Consider the following 22,929-nt stretch of genomic DNA (forward strand, 5'->3'; position numbering starts at 1 on the left):
CGTACGGAGTGCACAAATAGCTCAAGTATGAAAGCAATAGCAGCCTGTTTAGCCCTGTTGCGAGTATGGCCAGTACACTGAGACCTTGCGCATTGCCTACTCACGGTTATGTCCCGCGGTCGGTTGCTGTCAATGTCCATCTTCTCCCTCACCTCACCATGACTGTGGTTATTTCCACTATCAAGATTGTAAATCAAGATAGCGATTAAAACAACTTATTATCGGATGCATGGAGGGGTGTTCGTGGTACACTGCTTTCTGGTCCCACATTGACAGAGTAGAGCAGAGGTCCCATCCTCGAATGACGAGTTGGATCATGCGAACGAAGGTGGAAAGATTGGACGTGGCTGCAATATTTCTAGCACCAGGTGCTGTTTTCTTACAAGATGTGAGGAAAGGCCGCAGCCCATCTTAGGCAAATCCAGGAACCCTGCCCAGTCACAGCGGGAGGTTCCCAGCGATAGTCCGATATTTCCCTTGACATAGTCCATGGCGTTGCCAGCTAGAAAGACAATAGCCTTGCTTCTAGGGAGCGGGTGTGCTCTGTCAGGTAAAGTAAATCAATGCAACCCACCCAAGTGTCGGTGTCCATATACTGCAACAGTCGCAATAGCAGCAGTAATTAAGTAGAAAGCCGTCTAATAAACCCTCTCGTTCATTTCATTCCACTCCCAAACAGCCTCTCCTTATAGAAACGCATCTCCTCAATACTTTCCAGAATATCATCTTTCGCCAAATGCACCTCCTTCTTCCTAGGCACAGTCGCCAACAACTCATCCACACCCCATCGTCTCGCGGCCTCCTTAAAGGTGCTCACATCCAAGATTCGATAATGCAACCATTCCAGGACCTTCGCGTAGGGACCCCGCGACAAGAAAGCCTTGTCCGCATGTACGCTATTTCCCGCCAACAGCGCCGTGCGGGGCTGCGGCACATATCGCTGAATGTATGTCAATAGCTCGGAGGCAGCGGACTCAGGTGTAACAGTGGAGGCGAGGACGGCGGCGGTTAATCCCGTACGGCCGTGAGTGTCGATACACCATTGTGACATGTTGTCCATGGTGGTCTTGGAGGCGTGGACGACAGTTTCGAAGCCGTGGGAGTCGAGGAGTTGGAGGTTGGCGTCCGTGATGAAGCAGCAAACCTGGATGATTTGGTCTTTTTCGAAATCCAGGCCTGTCATCTGTTTGTGTGATTGAGGCGTGTATTAGGTATCACATCTATATGGAGGGGGAGAGGGGGGGTGGTAGAGTCGAAGAGAAGGGTGCGTACTTCGCAGTCTATCCACACTAGTGGATCGGATGAGCGTGCCAATGGCATGTTGACGATGTTTGTGTGTAAAGTGTTATAACTTCACGTGAAATCTAAGAACAAATGGATAAGGCCTTTTGGTTCAGAGACCTATGTCCGTCTGCATCTTTCGGGTGAGTGGAAAAAATGGTGGGGGTAAAGACGCTTAGTTTCCCTCTGACGTTGCGGGGGTAAATTATTTAAATTTATTAAATAGTCTCCAGACGATAAGATAAAACGAAACCGCCTCCCCCCACCAAAAAAAAAGAACCTACCGAGTAAGTCAAGGGTTTCTTCAGATTCAATCAATCATATGTTTGCACCTTGCGTAATCCATTTATTCTATAGCAATTAACTTATAGCCCAGACCTTTTCCAAATATCACGTAAAGAATTCTAGATCCTCGTGGGCAAAGCCCTAGGACCATCCTGCATAAGGTAGTGCCAACTCATGCACACAGTCCAGAATAGTCTCCATACCGTCGTTATCATCGTCAAGACGTTAAAAAGAAGTATTGAAAGTCCCAAAGCAGGTAGACAAAGAAAAGAAAAAGAACCAACCAGGTGGCTATCGATTGGTCCACTTACGCCAATCCATCATAGTCAGCAGGATAATCTTTTGAAAGTTTTCCCCAAAATCAAACACAACAACAAAAAGAGAAGAAAACGTTGTTCACATAGTTTGCATGCGTGCCAGCCAAAAACAAATAAATAAAGCTCTGGATATAGATTATCGAAGATTGTCAAGTTAGCGTTCCGACAAGCTCATCAAGGGAACTCTTGATCGAGCACCAATTGAGAGACATACTGAACCCAGTAAGTTCATATAGCTAATAATATGTCATCGAGATAGCTTCTTCACAGCTCTTCATCCTCATTCTCCTGTGGGACTGATTTCTGAGGCTCAGCCCCAAAGGAATTGGAACTCGCCCCTGTAGTTTGAGGCCCCTCGGAAGCGGCACCATCCAAAGCTCCGCTGATGGGTTGAGACAATCCCGATTCGATTCTCCGTCGCAGAGCATTCTCATCCGCTTGGGATACACTGGCTCTTTGTTTCTTCAATGGGCTTCCCACGAACTCTCCGTTTAGATTATTTGCCGCAGGCTTGGGGACCTCGGGTATACCGGCAAGGACTGCTGGTGCAGTTGGAGGGGTGGTTGAGATACTGGATGCTGCAGGGGTCTCTCCTGATGGCTGGGGGCTAGCGGTATCCGTTTTGGGGGTACTAGCGCCCAAAGATGCTGACGAGTGCTGGCGTTTGAGCTGTATTTCCGTTAGCGCAACTTAAGGTAAAAGCCTTGGGTTTCACTTGCCTTGATCTTGCGAACGCCCTCGGCCAGTTCCCCCTGGCGTCTAATATCGTCTGGTGACAGATGCTGATCGTCTTCCTTAGCTTCTTCATCGTCGACTTTACCCAAGATCGAATCATCGTCATCATCGTCACTGTCCATGTCGTCATCTCCAGCGGCCTTGCTTTTCTTTCCCTTCTGCTTGTTCTCAGTGCTGTCACGGAAGTTCAAGAATCCAACTGTACCACCGGGTTTCAAGGGACCAATATTAGCGAAGTCCGGTTGAAGTGATCTGCGCTTTGCGGAGCCAGGAGTTTCTTGCGACTTAGGATCTTTTAACATGCCCATTTTCTGCAATTGCCCTATAGATAGTCAGTATGGTAGATGAGATATCTTGAATAGATGGTGAACTTACGCTCCCCTCTATACATGAACGTAAATATAGCATAGGGCTTGTCGGATGGATCAATCCCAGTAACCGTTTGTGTGCTGATAGTCTTGGGATCGAGGGTCTTGGGCTTTGCGAAACTCGTTGTATGGTCGATATCTGCGTCTGTCCCGCCATTCCCGCCTTGCTGGGCTTCGTCGTCGTCGTCATGGGCATCAAACTGTGGCGAGTATTCACCACGTTTGATTTCCCCTGAGGCCAGGACACGGAACAGAGCCACTTTGATCTGTCCTGCAGACTCTGGAATAGGGTCGTCGTCCGAATCGGAGAAAGACATGTCATCATCCGAAACGTCCTCGAGAGGTGACTTCGCGTCGTTACCATATCGCATGATACCCTTGTCATGCTTGTCTGCCTTAGAATCCATGTCCAGGTCACTGGTGCCATCGACCGACGCACGCTTCAAGCGGCGCTTTTCCATCTTCTGCCGTCTCCGTTCAATCTTGGCGGCCACATCCTTACCCTCTAGATCTAAGCCATTGAGCCAGCGCTCCAACCCCACCTCACGGAAGAGGAACTCCCGTTCAGCAAGGCCACCTCCTTCTGACTCAGGGACGCTGACCCATCGTGAGTTTACCCAGGTTTCCTCTCCTCTCCGGAGCAAAGTAGCGACCTCTTCCTTTTGCCGCCCGTCGAAGTAGATATAGGCTGCAACCGTCTCGTTTGGAGAGTTTGTCAGCGGCTGGTACGGTGCCACCATGCTACTATATTGGCCTCGCTCTGCCGTTTGGCCGGGAAGGCCCCCAACAACCTTAGGCTTAGGTGTGGGGTTTTCCGGTGTCGATTTCGGGGTAGAGTAGGGCACATCTTGTCCAGGATTCAGTAACGTGATTGAAACTGCAAAGGTGGATTGTTCAGGTTTTCCGGTAGCTGAATCTGGTAGCTTCGGTGGAGGTACGGGAATGTAACAAGCTATGCGAGAGGCTCGGGATTGGCGTTGGATCGAGTACTCGGAAATAGGGCCGTCCGGAGTGTGTATACTCACAGCAAGACCCTTAAAGCACGGCATGATGGGGCGAGCGGTAGGGTATATGTGAACAAACTGATGTTCTCCGTGGTATCTTGCAGGGGAGAAAACAGGTCGAACTAAGTATGGTGAGAGTGATCGAAGGAGAGAAGATCGTGCGGCGTGTGCGAAAGAGATAGCTTCCGGGCGTCGTGGGTTGTGGAGGCGGTCAGGGATATCTAGTGTGTTTGGACTGACACCGACAACCTTACAGGGACGGAGCGCAAGAACGCAGTTCAAAGAGGTTGCAACTGGAGAGTGCGGTAGCGTATAACAGGAATACTCGGCACAAGAGCCAGGCAAATTTTAAAAGCAAGTTCCTATAGCTTTATCTTCTTTGTGAGCAATTCACAGGCAATCGTACTAGTAGCTCGGCGGAGGGGGGTGGGAGGGGAAGAAGAATGGCTGGATATGATGGGCCAGTGGGTCAGGATGAGCGTACCAAGTTGAAAATGCACGTAAAGAATGTAGGTACCAGCAACATCGAGTGAGGGTAATGATTCGACTTATGAACAAGATATCTGGTATGCCCGAAGGCCAACTCCCTTGTACAGCGTGACGGTGACAGAGGGTGGAAGGGGGAGAAAGAGAGGAACGAATGAGATGCGGAGGACTGGGCGATCGACGGCCGCCAGTGGGAACTCCTCCGCCTTCGCTGCCTTCCATGGTTTCGGTTCTGCTTAAACTCCCATGCAACATTCCTCTTGCCTTGGCGTAAGAATATACTAGTACGAGTAGTATATTCCAACCACTCGAGTAACGGTGGATTTAGACTTAACTTCTCTTTGTTTTCCTTTGTACGACTTCCTCAATAAAGCCCAGCAGAGTTATGTGGAGTGTCCGCCCACGGGGAACTCTACCAGAGATCTCCTTTCCACAATGCTACAAAGTAGATATACATTGGCCCCATTTCGCCGCTTTAGGAATTGCAGAGGTTTGTACAACTCACGGCTCGCTTTGTTGGATGACTATATATAGAACACTATCATCACATCATTTCTATTTGTCTAGTGGATAGAATAAAAGTATCGCATGAATCTCACAACATTTGATATCCCAAATGGTTAAGAGAAGAAGGAAAAAAAAAAAAGAAAAAGAATTACATGGACCAACACCACCCGTACCTATTGTGTTAACATAAGGAAACAAAACAGGGTGGTCTCTCTCATAACCCACGCCGTCGCGCCTCTTCCATAGCTATATCTGCCAAGTCAGGAAAATCCCGGTTCAAGCCATTGAAAAGCAATTCGGCCTTCTGTCGCCTTTTCCTCTCAATTTGAGCTTCTAAGCTTGAAATCTTGTCAAGGACTTTAGCATGCGAATCGATTAGTGACAGCTCAAGCAGGCCGTCGGCATATTGGCGCAGAGAGCTTAGCTTCTTCTCAAGAGAGAGGATGTTTTCCTCATCAATGGGATTCAGAATACTTTCATTGTGATTTTTGGGCTCATGAGGATATCGGTATGCAGTATTATCTGGCGTGGAAGAGAGTCGGATATGATCTTGTATATGTGGACTGCGATGAAAACTTTTGTCCGGGGAGCTTCTGTCCTCCACGAGATCACTGATGCGGAGCTGCCCTTTTGAATTGAAAGACCCTGTCGAACTACCGCGCATGGGAAGGCTGTGGGGAACATCGACATCTGTAACGATATCCGACCTCCTAACCTGAGAGGGTTCAACACTCTCAGAGGAGTGTACAGCTTCGTGTAGCGACCTTCCGTGACCATCATTGTTTGGCGTCCTAGGTCGTTTCTGACCCCGAGGCTCCAAAGTACTCTGTGGTGATGCTCTTTGTGTAATAGTGACAGCTCTCTTGCCTCTCTTTTGGTCAAATACGTTGTCCACGAAGCCGGCGATGCGACCTCGTGGATCAACAGGTTTAATCCGAACTCGGATGGGCTTATCCTTGCTCTGGTAAGGGCGAGAGAAATGGCAACAACGGCAATTACATATTTGCGAGCATTTCGGGCAAACCCACGGGATCTCATTCCTGAGGAACCCAAGGAGATTAATATCAAAGTGCCTGTATAGACCACGATAGCAGAAGAAAGCCGAGCATTGGGAGCATGTGGTTCCCTTCCAGACAGGGTGACTGTCACGGCAGAGATGACAGAGACGTTCCTAGGCATCGTCAGCCTGTAAAATTATAAATTTATCGCAAAGACTAATTGAAACCACCATATAAACTTACTGAGGATTGTCGTCGCGCCTCCACTGCCACCAGAGCTATGGCACCTAAAGTCTTTTGTCTAATTTATAGGTTAGCGATGATATTCGTTTTAACCCAGCGAAATTGGAACTGGAGCAAACTGTCACACAAACAAGCTAAGGCATGCTGGTTTAACAGTGATTTAGGGTGTCATACTTCGGTCGTCCTATGTCTGAGGCGGAATAGCTGCCTAATCTATCTCGAGCTGTTTTGATAAGACTTCGGCAATATTCGCTCCGGAATAGCTCAGCCCAAGTATAGTCACCAACATGCTTGCAACTCCTTCCGGATACGTAACAGGTTAAACAGAGGTCAAAATCTCCACACTGTTCGCAATGTAAGTGTCGGTTCCAGATCGTTAATCCGCAAAAGTTACATTCCACCACAGCTCCTTGTGTATCCACAAGTTTAATAGGCACAGATGAGTCGCACCCAGTATCCTCGTCGTCGACTAGCTGCTGAAGCATATCTACAAGCAGTTTCGTCTCTTCTGGGTTGTGGCTGCTGTCGCGTAGTGCATGTATTGGTATCAAGGGAACTCTGCCTGTATCTGCATGGCATTGCTTTTGATATACAGGCTGAATATAATTAAAAAATGATGGAATTGAGGATGCATGCATGATGTTCCAAACCACCTTCGTCACCATGGAGCTCACATTCCATATTTGATGAGCAGTTGCCGAAGGAAATATGACCAAGTCCCCAGGCTCTTGATGAGTGACATATATTGGAAAATTTGCAGTCTTCATTTGCGCAATGGAGATATTGGCCCAATCAGTGTGGGACGACTTTCCAAGTCCTTCCATAAACAAGTCGTACTTTTCCTGTGAGGCTTGGTCTGTGCCAAAGCACAGTGAACCATATCGGCTCCCTTTATTATATTAGGGTAAGCCCCAAGAAAGACTGGTGCGGTGAGTGTATTTACATACCTTCAGACTCAACCATTAAATTAAGTGCAACTGTTCCACTAAAACATCTGTGGAAACCGGACCTGAAACACGAGTCATAAGCAAAGGTCTCGCACCTTATCCGCAGTTTACATACAAGGACAACCGGGTTCCAACGTAAGCCATCAACACTTCCGGGGTGATTTCATTTGGTAATACTCGGAATAAGTCGAACGAGCCTAGTTGCATTAAACAGGAAGGTAAGACAGCTTTTAACGCTCTGATCCACTCGGCAGGGCATTGAAGGTCCTTTGCATAGAGCCTAGGATGGGCAGTCAATAAAACATGCACAGACATGTAATGGGTTTCCTTGACATACGATTCACGGACGTGACCAGCACGAGTGTGGTCCGTCGGTATCAGATCACGCAGCCGCATCCTAACGTCACGACCAGTTTGGCAGTTTCTTACTGGTATAGCTAAGCAGAGTAAACCGAGAACAGCCGTCAGCAAATCTATATGAGATATATATCCTGCAACTTTTAGATACATACCTCCCGAGGAAGACGATGTAACCAAGCACCCATTGTTCAAAGTTGGTGCATCCCAGCAATCAAGCTGGTTTAATCCACGAATCACGAACGGCTTCCCTTCCTGTAGCTTTCTTTCAAACCAGCCAGTGGTCTCGTAGATGGTCTGGACCGGAAACTCGGAAAATGGAACAAACAGCCCCCCGGAACGCAGGAGATCCTGCGCAGACGGTATATTTGACTGAGAAAACTCCATTTTGTGGCTGACAGAGAACCCATATGAGTTTCTATGTAAAGTAAAGCAATGAAAGCATATTTCCGGATATATGGACTGATGCCACGTCAGTGTCGAACTACCAACAAGCATCTCGGAACTGGATGTGGCGGTTGTTTCTCACTGGGGTTAGCACACGTGATTTACGGCTGCGAAGTGTCTTAACCCTTTAAGGAAATATAATTGGACCGGGCCTGGAACCCAAACTCAAGGCTATTTATAAAATGAAGCCACTAGAATCGTCGTATCAGGGGTCTAACTCAACATGAACAGAATAACTACCAGATGAACTAACTTATAACAATTAAGTTGTTCGATCCAATGAGCCAGATTGTACGAATATCAGTCCTCTCGGAATCTCAGATGATTATATAGTTTAGCAAAAAGCACATAATCAGGAACCTAGGGTAATCTGGCTTCAGAGAATTATCCTAGCCCGTCGAATGAACCGTATTCTTTACATATAAGTCACCTGAAGCTTGTAAACCGTGTCCTTATAAAAAGAGTGCGAAGCGGAAACCCAACCTGAACAGCAGACCACGTCTCTTGTGAAATATGCTTCAGTACGTCCTAATTGATCTAACCGATGTAGATGAATACGAATGCTCTGGTTAGCACGACGGATAATTATCCCGGCGAAACTCATAAGTGTTTTGTTGTGTTTGTGATACTCGAATTACTGAATATTAAATAGGAATCTATTCCCATCTATCATTCAAATAAGGGCCGAGCGTGTGCTTGGTGGGATTTAGGGTTACTGTACGGCGTCATGTAGCAGTATTTAACTTGCCAGTTTATAGGAAGCTTATGAATAGATTCATATAATCACGCAGCGAATTTAAAGAATCTCAAGTCCATGAATGCATCGAAAATGAGACAGAGTGTGTCCTTCACCATATGGTGATGTTCCGCAAGAACAGCAGTATTTCAACTCGAATTAAAAACAAGAGGGTGAACTCAAGACCACTAAAAAATAGGACTACCAAATAAATGAATAGCGCCGGTTGTCTGTGAGATTTCTTTAGCCACGATTCGTCATTTCTAGTTGATGAAAATCATATCTGCACTTCGGTGCAACGCTGGACACTGCAAAGGCAGGATAATTGAGTTTTGCCTGATTTGATCCAGGGTAATGGCAGTCTGAGACTCGGAGCTCAGCGTCCGTGTCGACCTAATCTTGGATTTTCTAATTCAAATAACCCATATTTAAATATCAACTAGCTATGATCTCCTAAACCTAGGGTGTTTGATTTAATTGGTCAAATTTGGTCCTCGGTATACTCCCCGAGTTCGGTCATTCTGACGGGCTGTGATTCCGAGATTTCCAGGGGTTTCCTCTATTGAGTGGATGATCACCTGTCTATCTGATGTGCTTGTAAATCTATGGTTCACGGATTATGGAGACATGATCCCTATGCTATTGAATGAGCTGTGATGAAGTTCTCTCGTCATCCGGAATAATCACCCGAGAACTTCCATAGGCTTTATTGTCGCATTCAGGGGCCACGGCCGAGAAGCAAAACCAAGGGGCTAGAATTTTCAAAGGGAAAATGAAAATGAAGATGTAGAAGAAAAAGACCCTCCGTGCTGTATGATACACAAAAATGACCAAGTTCCAATCGAAGTGGATGTTAGACGGATTTATCGTACTATTCTAAGTCAGGATTAGTGTACCAAGCCAACCTCACTTGAATGGCCAATCGCCAATCGCTCAAGGCGCGTACTGTAGTAGTACAATTCTTCAGTTGTTTAGCCCTTGGCCTCGGCCAGACTCTTCGCAATCTGCAGCTTCAAAGGGAGCAACGTAACTTGATTGTCATTTCTCCCTTTCCTGCTTCTGCCTGGTACCATTCTACAAACACTTACCCAAACTGTAATTTTCACGTTATTGTTACCTTAGATCCTAGCATAGTCTATGACTCGCCGATGTAATAGAAGCAATTCCTTGCTTCTAATAGATAGTAAACTAGACTTAGCGTGCTTTGAGCTTAAGGGGCATGTACTTCATTAGAAATGCTTGGTATGTATGATTTATTATGCCACTGCTAGCTGTAGCCTATCCATTTTACTATAACTTCCTTATTAATTAGCTTCGGGTGCTCGACGGAAGTCCAGATCCGAAGGCGGCTAGACACATCTAGCAGTCATATAAACATTTGTAAGGGTAAACAAAAAGGTCACATAGAATGGATTTCTCTGTTCAAAAGAGTCATCAAATAATATACTGTAGGGTAGGGGTTGTTTGTGCCTTTGTTTCGTAGTGAGGTTCTAGAAAGGTGGGTGAAATTTGATCCAGTGGCTTCACCAAGAAACCCTTCCTGGGTTTTGTACTATTGCACTGCTGCCTGAGTAGAGTTGCAGAGGGAAAGAAACGTGGTTATTCTGCACCATACTACCAAGTAGTACTAGTCTCTTGTGATTACGGTTGTCCACGGACGAAGCGTTAGGGATTAGTATTACCTGGGTGTGAGTACGGGGTTGGGGATTCCCACGGGGAAATAGCAGTGGAACCATGGAGAAAGAAGTGTTAAGTGTACAAGTGAATGCAGTACTGGTGTGATTGGGTATTGGTTTCTGCTAACCCCGTCCGGGGAAAGCATCACCTGCTGTGTTGGAGCCCTATTTCTCAGGTCTTCCATGACACCTTCCCCTTTTAGATCGCATGACACTCTTCTTTTTTCATCTCGTCTGCTTCTCCCCCGCACTTTTCCCTTCTTAAACCTTCCTTTTCCCCCTATTCTCACCTCCTCTAGCAAAGTACTGCTACCTCTCTCCCACTTCAGCCATCAAATCTGGAGCTTTTCCCAACCGCTGACGGTATTCACATTTCTCTGTACGTCTCTTTCTGTAAGCCTCAGTGATCATGGATGACTCCAAAGTGAAGTCGGATGGAGACACGCCTCCTGACGATCTAATGTCACACGTGGAGCAACGGTTCGTTGCCTCTTTCATATATAGTTCGTTCTCAAGAAACCCTTGCTAACAGGTTCTGCAAAGTCTCAGCGATGATCATGGCACTTCTGAGAAGGGGCATGTTGAGCATATCAATCTCAACAAGAACACCTCTGCCAAGTAAGCTATCTCTTATATGCAGTCGTATTCACAGTATCTCCCTTTTTGTGCGAATGGGAGCTAATGCATCCTTCTAGGATCAAGAACCCTCTTGCAGACTTGACCCCCGCTCAGGTTCTTCAAGATGTTGAGCACTTCGCCAATGAGCATGGGCTTCAAGACATCCTCGATCATCTGAAGAAGGGTGCTCTTATTGCGAGGGACCCAGACAACTTCGAAACAGTTGAGAACATGACTGGTGAGGAAATCACTGTCATTACTAACGAGACCACTCACAAGTGGCGCCAGCCATGGCCGCTCTATTTCACCATTGGCCTTTGCTCCATTGGGGCTGCCGTCCAGTATGTACTACTATCTTGTCGACTCATTGTCTATTGCTTTCCCTTATGATAGTAGCTAATTTTCCTTCAGGGGATGGGATCAGACGGGAAGTAATGGTATGTATCTTTGCTAGCCATTTCGGGTTGGACGCCTGTTTATCTCCTTCCCTACCAGGTGCCAACTTGTCTTTTCCTGATGCCCTGGGCATCCCAGAGAAAGGTGCACTCAAGGCCAGAAACCAGTGGCTTGTTGGTATTTTGAACTCGTATGTATTCCATATTTCCAAATGCTCAACTACTAATAGGGAAACTAGTGCGCCTTACCTTGCAACTGCGTTTGGCGGCTGCTGGGTCTCAGACCCCCTTAATAAGTACCTGGGCCGTCGTGGCGTCATCTTTATCTCTGCTATTTTCTGCTTGCTGACCCCAATTGGCTCTGCTGTCTCTCAAACCTGGCCTCAGTTATTCGTTACTCGCCTGCTGATGGGTATTGGGATGGGACTGAAAGGAGCCACAATCCCCATATACTGCGCCGAAAATACCCCTGCAAACATTCGTGGCGGCCTGGTGATGTCCTGGCAATTGTGGACTGCATTTGGAATTTTCCTCGGGACTTGCGCAAACCTTGCTGTCAAAGATACGGGTGCCATATCCTGGCGCCTGCAACTCGGCTCAGCTTTTATTCCAGCTCTTCCTCTGACCCTTGGTGTGTTCTTATGCCCTGAATCCCCTCGTTGGTATCTCAAAAAGGGGTTGGTCAGGAAAGCATACCAGTCACTATGCAAATTGCGTAACAGCGATTTACAGGCGGCCAGAGACCTCTACTACATCTATACCCAGATCAAGATCGAAGAAGAGCTTGTTGGTAAAAACAATTTCCTGGTGCGTCTTGGTGAATTGTTCACTATCCCGCGTGTCCGCCGCGCAACTCTTGCGTCAGGGACAGTCATGCTTGCCCAACAGATGTGCGGTATTAATATTGTGGCGTTTTATTCCTCAACAATTTTTGCTCAAGCTGGGGCAAATGTGACTGAGGCATTGCTTGCCTCATGGGGCTTTGGTCTGATCAACTTCCTGTTCGCCTTTCCTGCTGTGTTCACTATCGATACATACGGACGCAGGGCCCTCCTCCTGTTTACCTTCCCGCAAATGGCCTGGACATTGTTGGCTGCAGGGTTTTGCTTTTACATACCGCAGGGACAGACTGCACACCTAGCCTGCATCTCTCTTTTTGTCTTTATGTTTGCTGCATTCTATTCAGTCGGCGAGGGACCTGTTCCTTTTGCTTACTCTGCCGAGGTATTCCCTTTGTCGCATCGAGGTGAGAAACCCGCCGTCGAAGAGTGCAGAGAGGATTTACTGATTTGCGTATTCTATTTCATTACATAGAGGTTGGTATGTCCTTTGCTGTGGCGACAAACCTCTTTTGGGCGGCCGTGCTCAGCATCACATTCCCACGGATGCTGGAGGTTATGACGCCAACAGGAGCTTTCGCCTTTTACGCGTAAGTTGTCACCCAAATGTTGCTACTTGAGGTTTTGTTCCACAAAGACCTGACATAAGAACAGGGGCTTAAATGTTACAGCATGTATCATGATCTTCTTCTTAGTTCCGGAGACTAAGCAGCGCACCCTGGAGGAGCTGGACTACGTATTTGCTGTTCCTGTCCGTATGCACTCCGGCTACCAGCTCAAGAAAGCACTCCCATACTGGGTAAAGAGATATATCCTTCGACGCAATGTCGAGCTGGAGCCTCTGTACCAGTTTGACCACGTAGCGACGCGGACCTAACGGAAGAGGTAGGGCCCAATATCTCTCAGATTGAGAGAACTAATTTACTACTTTACTGGGTTGGAAGTTCGAGACGATTTACTGGTGGTTGTCATTCTAATCCTTTCGGCAGTTTAATATAAGATCTTATGGCGTGTATGTACCAGGTCATGGATGGTTATGAGGTTAACGCTCTCCATGTTTTACTAGTTACATCAGCGTATGTGAAATGAAAAGTTGCTTGAATGGTTTTCTCTAGCTAGTTAGCCATTCGGGAGATAATGAGCATTGCTCTATCTTGCTTTGGTCCAAAGAGGAACTTTTGGAGTCTCTGTATTGACCTTGTTTTGTCTCTCTCCCCCCTCGTTCACTCTTCCCAGAAATCTGCAATAGAATGTTGATTGGGAGTAAGGTCATTCTAGTGAAAACAGACTGCCTGTGGTCTACGATGGGTCAGGACGCTGGAAGCTTTCGCAACTTTGTGATAGCACTTACAGCTTCCTTCGTCTTTCCAGTTTTATTCTACTTCTTTCCTCATACCGCCACTACCAGCTGCAAGATCGTCAGCCTTTTGGGGACATGGGAACTCCTGGAAAGCCATTCTTAAAGCCATTGAATGCTGCTACATGTTTACTAGGCGCGGGAACTCTCCACACTCGTCTCACGGAAAAGCTCTGAGATGCTAATGCGAAGTATCCCAACTACTATATCGATAAAGGGGTCTGTCTACTCCTGGTTTTAGAGAAAAACCTCCGTTTCGGCTTAGAATAACCTTTATATACTTAATTCCCAGAAATAAAACTGGGGCCAACGTGCCGTCAGCGCACAAGGGTTGAAAGTCATATCTTAAATTTCACGGTGACAATCTAGTTGCAGCTCTGAGGGACCTTGTTTGTATCATTCTCAAGCATCAAGTTGCATCGCCCCCGTTCGGCAACTCCACCAGACCTTGAACCCGAGCTTCTCATACCACCCTTCGAGGCTCACCCAGTCAACAAAAATCCCTTCAACTCCTCTTTGCTTCATATCTTCGATCGCATGGCAGAGTAAGGCAAGTCCAACTCCTTCCTTGCGATAATCTGCGTCGACACCGACACAACCAATGAGGCCGGTTTTGGGCCCACAGAGAGAAGGGAATGCCCAATGCGGCTTTAGCATGGGAGACTCATGGGAAAGCATTAATGTCCAGCCTACTTGCTTCCCGTTAGGGTCAAATGCGGTCATTACACTGGACGGGTATTTGCTAGGGTCAAGTTTATGATACATCTGAACCCAGGCCTATGAAATATATCAGTACATTATAAGCGCTTATAGGTGACAGGTAGTATATTAAAACACATACTTGGTTATACGAGAAGTTCTTCTCCTGGCCAACAAGACATTCTTGGTAGTCGGCAGTTTCTAGAGGACGGAAGGTATATCCTCGCTCCTTAGCTCGTGTAACGTACAACTCTGGATTTTGAAATTCTGTGATATCTTGATAGAGATCAACAGACCGTGGAACTGGGGGGTTTAGCTGGAATCCCCGATGAACAAAGAATTCCTGGACCTTCGTCGGCAGGTCAATGGGAAGCCCAGGCCAGAAACGTGGAAATGTACTTCCCAGCTCTAGACGAGATTTCTTGAATGTATTCTCCATCCAAGCCTGACACTCTGCAAATAAGGCGGTCCCTACTCCCCGCCCCTGCCATCTTGGATCAACCGCAAGCGCTGCAAGTTGGACACAGACAGTATCTCCCTGAGCGGCCACGAAGAGGAGACAAAATCCAACGACTTTGGACTCCGGGTAGCTTGTTCTGGCAACGAGATGGTGTGATTCAACAGGGAGGACATGGGGCGGAGGGGTTATAACTTCATTTAGGTTGTCTGCAGATACTTTATAACTGGGCAGGGCTGCGAGCCATACATCATATACCTGGGGAAAGTCAGTTGCAGATGCGTATTGTCGTACTTCAAGCCAACGTGGTGCAGGCTTTTCTGGCCCAACAGGTAGAGCCCCCTTTGCGAGGTGCGGCCTAAAGAGAAGCTCCACAGCTACTGTAAAGGCCTCTACCGTCGGCTCGTACGTAGTGACGTAGGTCTGAATATTCGAATCCTCCAGAAAGTCATAGGGATTACAGAGTGCCATAGCAACCATTGCACGATTGCGGCGCGGCAGTTCGAGACCCAACGTTCTTTGATATGCTGATTCCCGTGCATTGATAGACGCGAATATGACAACATCTGCGGCTTCGACAAGGCTGAGCTGCTCAGTCGATAGACCCGCTGGCCCGTATCGAATCTCGAAGGCTTGGTTATTCCATTGTCTAAGAATGTCGAGGTAAACGGAGGCGTTATAGGATCCCTTCCTGCCTAATCCTTCCCCATCCACTGCACCGCCGGCCGGTGTCTTATCCCCCGGAAAGAGAAATGCAATCTTCGACGAAGGAGACAAGGGAAGAATACTCTGTGTATCGCGCACAAGAGTGACCGAGCTAGTATAGGCATCTTTTGCTAATTTTGCGCCTTTTTGGTTAAGATATGTAAGCCCATTAAGGCTCTGTGGCTTGAGCGCTGCGTCCCAACTTAGAAAACGGGCTTTTAGTGTAGTCACTCTACGAAAAGCTTCCTCTAGACGCGAAGCCGGCACCTTTCCGGATTCTACAGCCTCGCAGATCTTGTCGATTGATCCTACCTGGACATCATAAGTGTGACAGACCATAATGCTGTCGCAGCCAGCCCCTAAAGCGAGGACTGCCCCCTGCTCCGTACCGTATGAGGCACGGATACCATCCATCTCTAGACAATCTGTGATCACCATACCGTCGTATTTCATGTCCTTTCGCAATATATTCAAAGCTTCGGCAGAAAGTGTAGCAGGGAGCCGACTGTCGTCAATAGCAGGTAGCGAAATGTGGGCTGTCATCACCGCCTCAATACCTTCGGCTGCAGCTCTGCTAAAAGGTCTCAATTCACATTTTTCTAGTTGTTCTCTTGTCTTAGAGATGACAGGAAGGCCAAAGTGGGAGTCCACGGCAGTATCTCCGTGTCCTGGGAAATGCTTGACGCTGGGAACCACCTTTTGCTCTCGGAGTCCTTGAGCAGTGGCGCATGCCAGTCTTCCCACCAATCCAGGGTGATCTCCAAAGCTGCGGACGCCGATCACTGGATTTAGGGGTTCTGAGTTAATGTCACACACAGGTGCATAGTTCATGTTGATCCCGAATAGTCTCAGTGTCTCGCCCGTGACGGTGCCGACTTCCTTAGCAAGCTCTGGGGCATAAGTCGCTCCAAGAGCCATAGGCCCGGGGAGTTGAGCAGCAATAGGAGGTGAAATCCGGGTGACCAACCCATTCTCTTGGTCAACACCAATAAACAAGGGATATTCATGCCCAGCTAGTCTCGCTTCGTCTTGTAAAGAGTGGGTTAGAGACTAAGAGTATTAGCGCTGTTTATTTATTTATTTATTTTATTTTTTGGTATTTATCATCGTATGACTAGAGCGACCTACTTGCAACTGGACTGCATCGCTGATGTTTCGCTTGAAAAGAACAATGCCCCCCAAGCCATATTCGTGGATTAGGGTTTTGATCTCGGGACTAGGAGTGAGGCCGTGAAAGCCGACCGCAAAAAGCTATACAAAGGTGGTACTTAGTTCATTGTTCATTGGCGTTGTTTGTTCGAAAGTCATGTTATGAAGCCTTGCTCGTACCTGGCCGACTTTCTTACGCAGATCTGTGGATTGCATCTCAGCAACTTCAGAGTGAGGGGCTGAAGAGAGTTGGAGAGTGACTTGCGTGGTGGTAATAATAGGCAGATGGGTGTGGAGTGGAGTCGTGGTTCCGTTGTTATTAAATGGCTTGCAAGGAGACCCACGCGGCGCGGGGGAGAGTAGTAGAGGAGATCTAAGCATCAGTCCATTAGTTGGGCCAATAGTAGTGAATTCAAAGAAGACTAATAGTGATTAAAAAGAAATTTGGATGTATCTTGAAGTGAGAGAGAGAGTGTGTGTGTGTGAGTGGAGAGACAAACTAAAATGGAAGGTACAGTACAAGTACATACAAAACATACAAAACATACAAACCCTGTTTTGTATGATTGATTGATTAATTGCCTTATTGGGTTCAGGCAATACTTTTGATTCACGTGAACCTTTATGAAAGTATCCAACAAATCATGGATAATTAAAAACACCAACACCAACACCAGCGAGGAAGGGTAAAAGTGAACTCTGGCGATACATTTAAACCCCCTTCATTGCGGGGTAAAAAGAAGAGGAGATCAACGGATCCGATTCGATGGATGATCTCTCTGATAAGTGCACCCTATTCTATCATCTACTAGTACTCATCCTTGATTCACAATTACCAAGTACCACCGTGGCATCCCACAGTGTGCGATCTCTTATCTCCCGACCACTATAATCGTCTCACCTTTGCCGTTTCTCTCTACAATCCTTACTGATCTATTCCATCCTTTCGTCTATTCTCGACTCAATAACCACCACATACATCCTTTCCGAAACAGGGCGACAAGGAACGCTTTATTCCTTGCTGGACAATCATCATATCGCACGACGATCGATGTGTGGATAGAGACGTATCTTTGATGGATTTGAGTGTTACTAGTAACAGGGCTACTCAAGAAAGTCCAGACTCCACCAGCAAGGCCGATGTCACTGTTCAGGGTGTAGTACAGCCGCAAGAGCGGCTCCCCTCAAGGGATGAACTTGACCACCTTTTCAGAGCTGAGGAGGACTATGACCAGCCCACAACGACCAGGAAAGAGTTATGGTCTTACTACCTATACTATAATGGTGAGCTCTTTGAGGTCTCTTGCTTCTGGTCCTCCCTGACTTGGGTTGCCTTGGCCTTCAGGTGATAATGGAGTTGGTCCTGGTTCTTATTCTCAAGCACTGTAAGGCGCTGGACCGGCAATATCATAAGGTGGACTAATCGAACCCCCTTAGATTCCAATGGGCTCTGACTGGTGCGGGCTGGCAGCCAGGGGCGGAGCCACATGAACCTTGCACAACGTCATCTGCGTGTGTGGTTCCTTGGGCTGGAGGCACTCGCTCCGTCTCGTCAGTCGTTCTAATTGCCAATGGACTTTGTTTTACTTTTATGACAGTGATTTTTGTTTGGCTGGGCAGTGCCGCAGATTATGGCTCATTTGGCCGCTGGCTACTCTTAGTCCTCACTGTTGTCTGTTGGGCTTTGCAGTACGGTATGATGGCAATCAAGCATCCCAATCAATGGCCTGCAGCAATGGGCATGTACGTGGTCGCATATGTTGCTTATGGTGCGACATTGGTATTCTACGCAGCTGCTTTTCCTCGACTTGCGCGTTTTATGCCCCACGTCCGCAAAGCCCGTGAAGAAGATTTGCGCGAAGACAAAATCACTATGGAGGAGTACGACGCGATAGAGTCGCTGGAAAAAAACCATATTAGGTTAAGAACCTATCTTATATCTACTTTGCTGAGTAGGCACTAATGAATCGTAGCAACGTGTCGACTGCGCACAGTAACATTGGATACCTCTTGACACTTGCCCTCAATTTGAGCGTTTTGCTGCCGCTCCAGGGAAAGGACTATTCAAATAATCTTGCTTTGTGTCTGACAAACTCCTGTAAGTATGACCTGAGCTTCGATTGGCTTCATGTATCCTGGCTAACGGTCTTCAGACTGGGTCCTCCTAGGCTTTTGGTGGTTCATTTTCCAGCAGAAGCGCCCTGGGCCCCCAGTTCCAAAGGGCTCCACTTATGCAACGATTGGCTTCAAACAATTATGGGTAGCACTCCGAGAAGTTCGGTTACTACCACAAACGTTTCTCTACTTTGTTGCTTACTTTTTGCTGGCTGATGGACTGAACACGACTGGTAAGGCTTCTGCTGTGTATTCCACGTGTCAACTGAGAAGATCAAGATCACAGCTAACGAAGTCTCACCTCAGGGACACTCGTCAGCATAATCCAGAACAATGAGGTATCATTTTCGTTTCTCCAACTGACATATCTTGGAATCGTTCAAGCTGTAACCTCGACCATGTCGACCTTCGGGTTCTGGTATATTCAGAAATATTTCAAAATAAGCACTAAGCGAATGTTTCTCGTCACCAATTTCTTCAGTGTCTTCATCCCTTTCTGGGGGATGTTAGGTTTGTGGACAACACGAATCGGATATCACCATCGGGTGAGTCGATTCGATACACCAACTAGATTAATCAAGTCTACGAATCTTTAACTAACAAGATACGCTTTAAACAGTGGGAGTTCTACTTCTATAACGTTGTTTTTGGTCTCTTTCAAGCTCCATACTACGCCGTACGTTCGTCTCTTTTTCGAAAGTTCTGAGGTTATAATTATAGTAATCCAAAATAGTACGCCCAAACAATGATCAGCGAGCTCATGCCCCAAGGATATGATAACATGTTTTTCGCTCTATTCGGCATCACCAACCGTGCCGTAAGTCTGCCATCCACAGCCACATCGGAGCATACTCACAGTGTCCATCTAGTCCTCGATCATCGGCCCGAATGTCATCCAAGCCATCATCAACAATACACAAAACAATTGGATGGGGTTTCCATTTCTCTTTGCTATTTGTACTGTTGCTATGATCATGATTAGTTTTGTGGATGTGGAGAAAGGTCGTCAGGACGGGCGAAAATTCGTGCAGAAGAAAAAAATGCTTCCGGGGGTTGGGGTGAACTAAATATTGTAAACAAGTGCAAGGAAAGATTTTTCTTCCATTACTGAAGACGATATGAGAGTCAGTGTTAGATCAATAGTACCATTATCCTGCAGTGCGGAAGAATAACTTGAAAACTGGTTACTATCCGTGTCAACGAGAAATATCTCAATTCGGTATCTAAGACTATTGTAGACTGTGACTATGTAGAGGGAGAACCAAAATGGGTATATACAAAAGCCAAACGCCATGCCATAAAACACGAGAATAACAATATATACATTAAGTATGTGGTCTAAAAAAAGCCAAAAACCCAAGTACTTTTGGATCTATCCCATATAATCCTCTATTGTATCATGCCTGGCACATTAAGCACGACGTAAATATATCTTTGCATCTACCGTTCTTTCTCCGCTCTCTCTTTTTTTCTTTCTTTCTTTCTTTCTTTTTTTTTTTTTTTTTTTTTTTTTTTTTTTTTTTTTTTTTTTTTTTTTTTTTTTTTTTTTTTTTTTTTTTTTTTTTTTTTTTTTTTTTTTGTAAGCCCCTACACATTCTCACAAGGTGCTTCTTTTGCTCGAGCTTGTTTCTGCTCATGCTTGGAATCGATGGCTTCGCGCCACTTAGGGCCGTATTCAGCCGTTAGCCATACTAAGGCCCCAGCAATGACCAGAAACAAAGCCGAGACTGTATTGAACCAACCCACACCCATGGCCTTGGTGGCTGGTAAGACGACGCCGGTGCCCAACGCGGCAAAAACATACCGGAAGAGGTAGTTGCCTGCGATGACCTCTGCGCTGCGACCCTGATCGTGCATCACGTCAAGGCAATAGGTGTTGATACTTGGGAAGCAGAATAATTGTGCGACGCCCTGTAGGAACATGGCGATAACGGGAACGGGGATACCACCGACCTCCTGGTCGAGTGTCCAGCCATAGATGAGGATGCAACCCGGGGCGACGACGCACACGAATGCTAGGCAAGAGCGCAGCCGATCCTCTGGGATTCGGAGGCCGTTGCGACGTTTAATGTACTTTCGAACAAAATAATCGGCCCAGCGACCCCCGACGAAGGTGCCAGCTAAGTAGCCAGCTCCTGGAGCAAGGTAAAAGAGACCGCATTCAATAGGGCTGTTTAGGTGGAAACGAGGGTTGAGGATGTAACGGATAGGGGTTAAAAGAGCGTATTGGTTCCAGACCAGGGCACCGGCGGCTAGACCGGTTATGAGGATGTTTGGATATGAGAAGGTCAGGGTTATCACACGAACGGGCGACACACGCTGCCACAGGAGCTTGGTCTGTTCGGGAAGACTCTTCCCGGCCAGATCACCATCGGTTTTAGAGTGTATCGTCTCAGGAAAGAGAAAAATGAGCATCAAGGCGGAAAACCCGCTCATCGCAGACAAAAGCCAGAAGATCACCCTCCATGATCGGAAGGTCACAATGACACCCTGAGTCTTCATGTTAGCCACTGCCGACTAGTTGATTGACCATAAGTGGAATCAAGACATACACCGAGGAAAGGGCCAGCCGCAGGTCCAGTCATACTCCCTGACAGAAGCCATACCATTGCTGATGCTCGGCTACGAGGCTCATACACATCTCCGATGGCGGAGCTACCGACAACAAGGAAGGATGTCCCTTGGAAAGCAGTGAGGATACGGAAGACGAAGTAGGCAGGAAGATTAGGAGACAGGGCCGTGGCAACCGTAAAAATGAAGAAAAGAACGCCGCTTGCGACAAATATCTAAAGAGAAACACTTGTCAGTGGAAGGTCTTAGACAAAGAACCCTAAAACATAGAGGTGAAACTTACGGGGCGACGACCCCAAACCTGGCTAAGAGGACCCCAGACAAGAGAGGCGACTCCCATGGACGTCAGATAAAGTGCATTGCTAGCATTGATTATATCCCCCGTTGTTTTAAAGGTCTTGGATATCTCTGGAACTGCGGCCAGGATGGCTGTTGAGGAGATAGGAGCAAGAAAGGCACAGTACGAGAGGATAGAAACAATGATAATTTTTCGTGCGGGTGAGAACCGCTTATATTGTTCTGCATCAGCCTCTTCAAAGTCATCATCGTCTGCAACAGGCTCTTTTTGCAAATCAGAGCCTTGCTCAGATTGCACAGGAACAAGCGTATTGGGGGTGCCAGGGGGTTGCCCGAAGTCTTCGCGAGGAGCTAGATGCTCCTCTGTGGCAACTTGAGTGGTAGCAGAGTTGAGAGACGATCTGTCCGACATCGTCGGTATCTCTCTCTCATGGACAGAGACAGACTTGACAGAAGCAGACTTGAACATGGCTCAGGCCAACTGCAGGGACAACAAGGGAAAGACAATGTTCAACTAGAGAATGAAATTGTTTGAACTCCTCCAGGGATTAGGCACTGGATCAATGAACGAATGAGCTACTGTATAGAAAGATTTGACATTGAGTTGTCTTAGAGGCTAACTGAAATGAGCGACAGGGAGAGAGCCAAGAGAAAGCATTGAAAAGAGAGACTGAGAACTGGAAAAGGGAAGTCTGTTTTGGATACAATGCTTCAATGAGTAGACATATTGACACCATCTGCATCTTAAATGAACAAAATCGGAAAAGGAGACAGACCCCCAATGTTCTTTGCATTGCGCGTTTTGCAGAATAGAATTTCATTTTTAGCACGACTATCATCACATCATCAGCCTGAAGTGTGGCCAGACCACGCAGCCACATGGAGCCAACTCGATATCATTGGTGCCTGAGTGTTCAGCGCCCAGTGGGAAGACAATGTGAAGAGTAGCACATGCTTCACAGGGCGGCCATGGAAATACCACAGTCCCCGTACAATGCGCGGAGCCAATGATGTGTCTGAGACCTAGCCACGCCCATGGCCACTATAGGTTCGGGAGCGGAGCCGCAGGTCTATAGCTTGGCCCAAGAGTGGGAACAGGATCGACATTGCAGTCCAACTAGACCCCTGGATGACCAACGGCGCAAACAATAGGCCGAAAACTACTACGCGTGTTCCCATGAAGTAATTGTTTCATTCGGCGGAGACGGTAGCAGGACCCGTTTGGGGTTCTAGGAGTAGTCCGCACACGGCTTTCCGATAGCTCCCGTTACCCATCGGTTCTTGACTGAGGATCCGCGACCAAGTGGAGCCGCAACAGGAGCTGTTCAGGAGGATCATCA

General features: G+C 47.1%; 8 protein-coding genes across 8 annotated transcripts; 2 read left to right on the forward strand and 6 right to left on the reverse strand.

Moving 5' to 3' along the window:
• Window positions 1-227: 227 nt before the first annotated feature.
• BDV38DRAFT_221479 (uncharacterized protein) lies at window positions 228-573 on the reverse strand. Its single transcript, XM_032052797.1, has one exon. The coding sequence runs from the start codon at window positions 489-491 to the stop codon at window positions 315-317; it is 177 nt and encodes a 58-aa protein (XP_031917204.1). The 5' UTR covers window positions 492-573; the 3' UTR covers window positions 228-314.
• On the reverse strand, window positions 536-1,409 carry BDV38DRAFT_221474 (oligoribonuclease). The gene is made up of 2 exons (XM_032052796.1): window positions 1,273-1,409; window positions 536-1,183 (listed from the first exon to the last, which is right to left on the reverse strand). Exons 1-2 carry the CDS (start codon window positions 1,318-1,320, stop codon window positions 656-658), a joined length of 576 nt encoding a protein of 191 aa, XP_031917205.1. The 5' UTR covers window positions 1,321-1,409; the 3' UTR covers window positions 536-655.
• Window positions 1,410-1,605: 196 nt separating this feature from the next.
• BDV38DRAFT_238795 (uncharacterized protein) lies at window positions 1,606-4,593 on the reverse strand. The gene is made up of 4 exons (XM_032053712.1): window positions 4,475-4,593; window positions 2,994-4,358; window positions 2,603-2,940; window positions 1,606-2,552 (listed from the first exon to the last, which is right to left on the reverse strand). The coding sequence occupies exons 2-4, from the start codon at window positions 4,033-4,035 to the stop codon at window positions 2,148-2,150; spliced, it is 1,785 nt and encodes a 594-aa protein (XP_031917206.1). The 5' UTR covers window positions 4,036-4,358; window positions 4,475-4,593; the 3' UTR covers window positions 1,606-2,147.
• Window positions 4,594-5,163: 570 nt separating this feature from the next.
• BDV38DRAFT_238798 (uncharacterized protein) lies at window positions 5,164-8,010 on the reverse strand. The gene is made up of 7 exons (XM_032053713.1): window positions 7,684-8,010; window positions 7,509-7,608; window positions 7,287-7,451; window positions 7,172-7,233; window positions 6,399-7,113; window positions 6,225-6,282; window positions 5,164-6,154 (listed from the first exon to the last, which is right to left on the reverse strand). Exons 1-7 carry the CDS (start codon window positions 7,913-7,915, stop codon window positions 5,198-5,200), a joined length of 2,289 nt encoding a protein of 762 aa, XP_031917207.1. The 5' UTR covers window positions 7,916-8,010; the 3' UTR covers window positions 5,164-5,197.
• A 2,786-nt stretch (window positions 8,011-10,796) lies between these two features.
• BDV38DRAFT_297272 (sugar porter family MFS transporter) lies at window positions 10,797-13,116 on the forward strand (the record flags this gene model as incomplete). Its single annotated transcript, XM_032063096.1, has 8 exons — window positions 10,797-10,867; window positions 10,931-11,005; window positions 11,083-11,346; window positions 11,417-11,442; window positions 11,501-11,591; window positions 11,640-12,646; window positions 12,715-12,829; window positions 12,894-13,116. 8 exons carry the CDS (start codon window positions 10,797-10,799, stop codon window positions 13,114-13,116), a joined length of 1,872 nt encoding a protein of 623 aa, XP_031917208.1.
• An 882-nt stretch (window positions 13,117-13,998) lies between these two features.
• Window positions 13,999-16,375, reverse strand: BDV38DRAFT_268812 (putative beta-N-acetylglucosaminidase; the record flags this gene model as incomplete). Its single annotated transcript, XM_032056842.1, has 2 exons — window positions 13,999-14,373; window positions 14,438-16,375. The coding sequence occupies 2 exons, from the start codon at window positions 16,373-16,375 to the stop codon at window positions 13,999-14,001; spliced, it is 2,313 nt and encodes a 770-aa protein (XP_031917209.1).
• Window positions 16,376-17,682: 1,307 nt separating this feature from the next.
• Window positions 17,683-19,788, forward strand: BDV38DRAFT_279589 (uncharacterized protein; the record flags this gene model as incomplete). The annotated part of the gene is made up of 9 exons (XM_032059060.1): window positions 17,683-17,890; window positions 17,952-17,991; window positions 18,044-18,526; window positions 18,580-18,704; window positions 18,760-18,954; window positions 19,028-19,266; window positions 19,341-19,397; window positions 19,455-19,538; window positions 19,591-19,788. The coding sequence occupies 9 exons, from the start codon at window positions 17,683-17,685 to the stop codon at window positions 19,786-19,788; spliced, it is 1,629 nt and encodes a 542-aa protein (XP_031917210.1).
• A 520-nt stretch (window positions 19,789-20,308) lies between these two features.
• BDV38DRAFT_268814 (putative MFS transporter) lies at window positions 20,309-22,001 on the reverse strand (the record flags this gene model as incomplete). The annotated part of the gene is made up of 3 exons (XM_032056843.1): window positions 20,309-21,211; window positions 21,274-21,507; window positions 21,576-22,001. The coding sequence occupies 3 exons, from the start codon at window positions 21,999-22,001 to the stop codon at window positions 20,309-20,311; spliced, it is 1,563 nt and encodes a 520-aa protein (XP_031917211.1).
• Window positions 22,002-22,929: the final 928 nt, after the last annotated feature.

The sequence above is a fragment of the Aspergillus pseudotamarii genome (genome assembly GCF_009193445.1).
Source record: "Aspergillus pseudotamarii strain CBS 117625 unplaced genomic scaffold BDV38scaffold_9, whole genome shotgun sequence".
In the NCBI taxonomy this organism is placed as follows: domain Eukaryota; kingdom Fungi; phylum Ascomycota; class Eurotiomycetes; order Eurotiales; family Aspergillaceae; genus Aspergillus; species Aspergillus pseudotamarii.

What these genes read in the sequence shown, in the direction of transcription:
- BDV38DRAFT_238798 (XM_032053713.1), bottom strand. Translation starts at nt 7,915, where the DNA reads ATGGAGTTTTCTCAGTCAAATATACCGTCTGCGCAGGATCTCCTGCGT. An exon ending in GCTGGTCACGTCCGTGAATC is followed by an intron (nt 7,452 to 7,508) that starts GTATGTCAAGGA and finishes TGCCCATCCTAG; the next exon opens with GCTCTATGCAAAGGACCTTC. An exon ending in GTTGGAACCCGGTTGTCCTT is followed by an intron (nt 7,234 to 7,286) that starts GTATGTAAACTG and finishes CTCGTGTTTCAG; the next exon opens with GTCCGGTTTCCACAGATGTT.
- BDV38DRAFT_221474 (XM_032052796.1), bottom strand. Translation starts at nt 1,320, where the DNA reads ATGCCATTGGCACGCTCATCCGATCCACTAGTGTGGATAGACTGCGAA. An exon ending in TAGTGTGGATAGACTGCGAA is followed by an intron (nt 1,184 to 1,272) that starts GTACGCACCCTT and finishes TCACACAAACAG; the next exon opens with ATGACAGGCCTGGATTTCGA.
- BDV38DRAFT_221479 (XM_032052797.1), bottom strand. Translation starts at nt 491, where the DNA reads ATGGACTATGTCAAGGGAAATATCGGACTATCGCTGGGAACCTCCCGC.
- BDV38DRAFT_238795 (XM_032053712.1), bottom strand. Translation starts at nt 4,035, where the DNA reads ATGCCGTGCTTTAAGGGTCTTGCTGTGAGTATACACACTCCGGACGGC. An exon ending in GTTCATGTATAGAGGGGAGC is followed by an intron (nt 2,941 to 2,993) that starts GTAAGTTCACCA and finishes GACTATCTATAG; the next exon opens with GGCAATTGCAGAAAATGGGC. An exon ending in AGGGCGTTCGCAAGATCAAG is followed by an intron (nt 2,553 to 2,602) that starts GCAAGTGAAACC and finishes ACGGAAATACAG; the next exon opens with CTCAAACGCCAGCACTCGTC.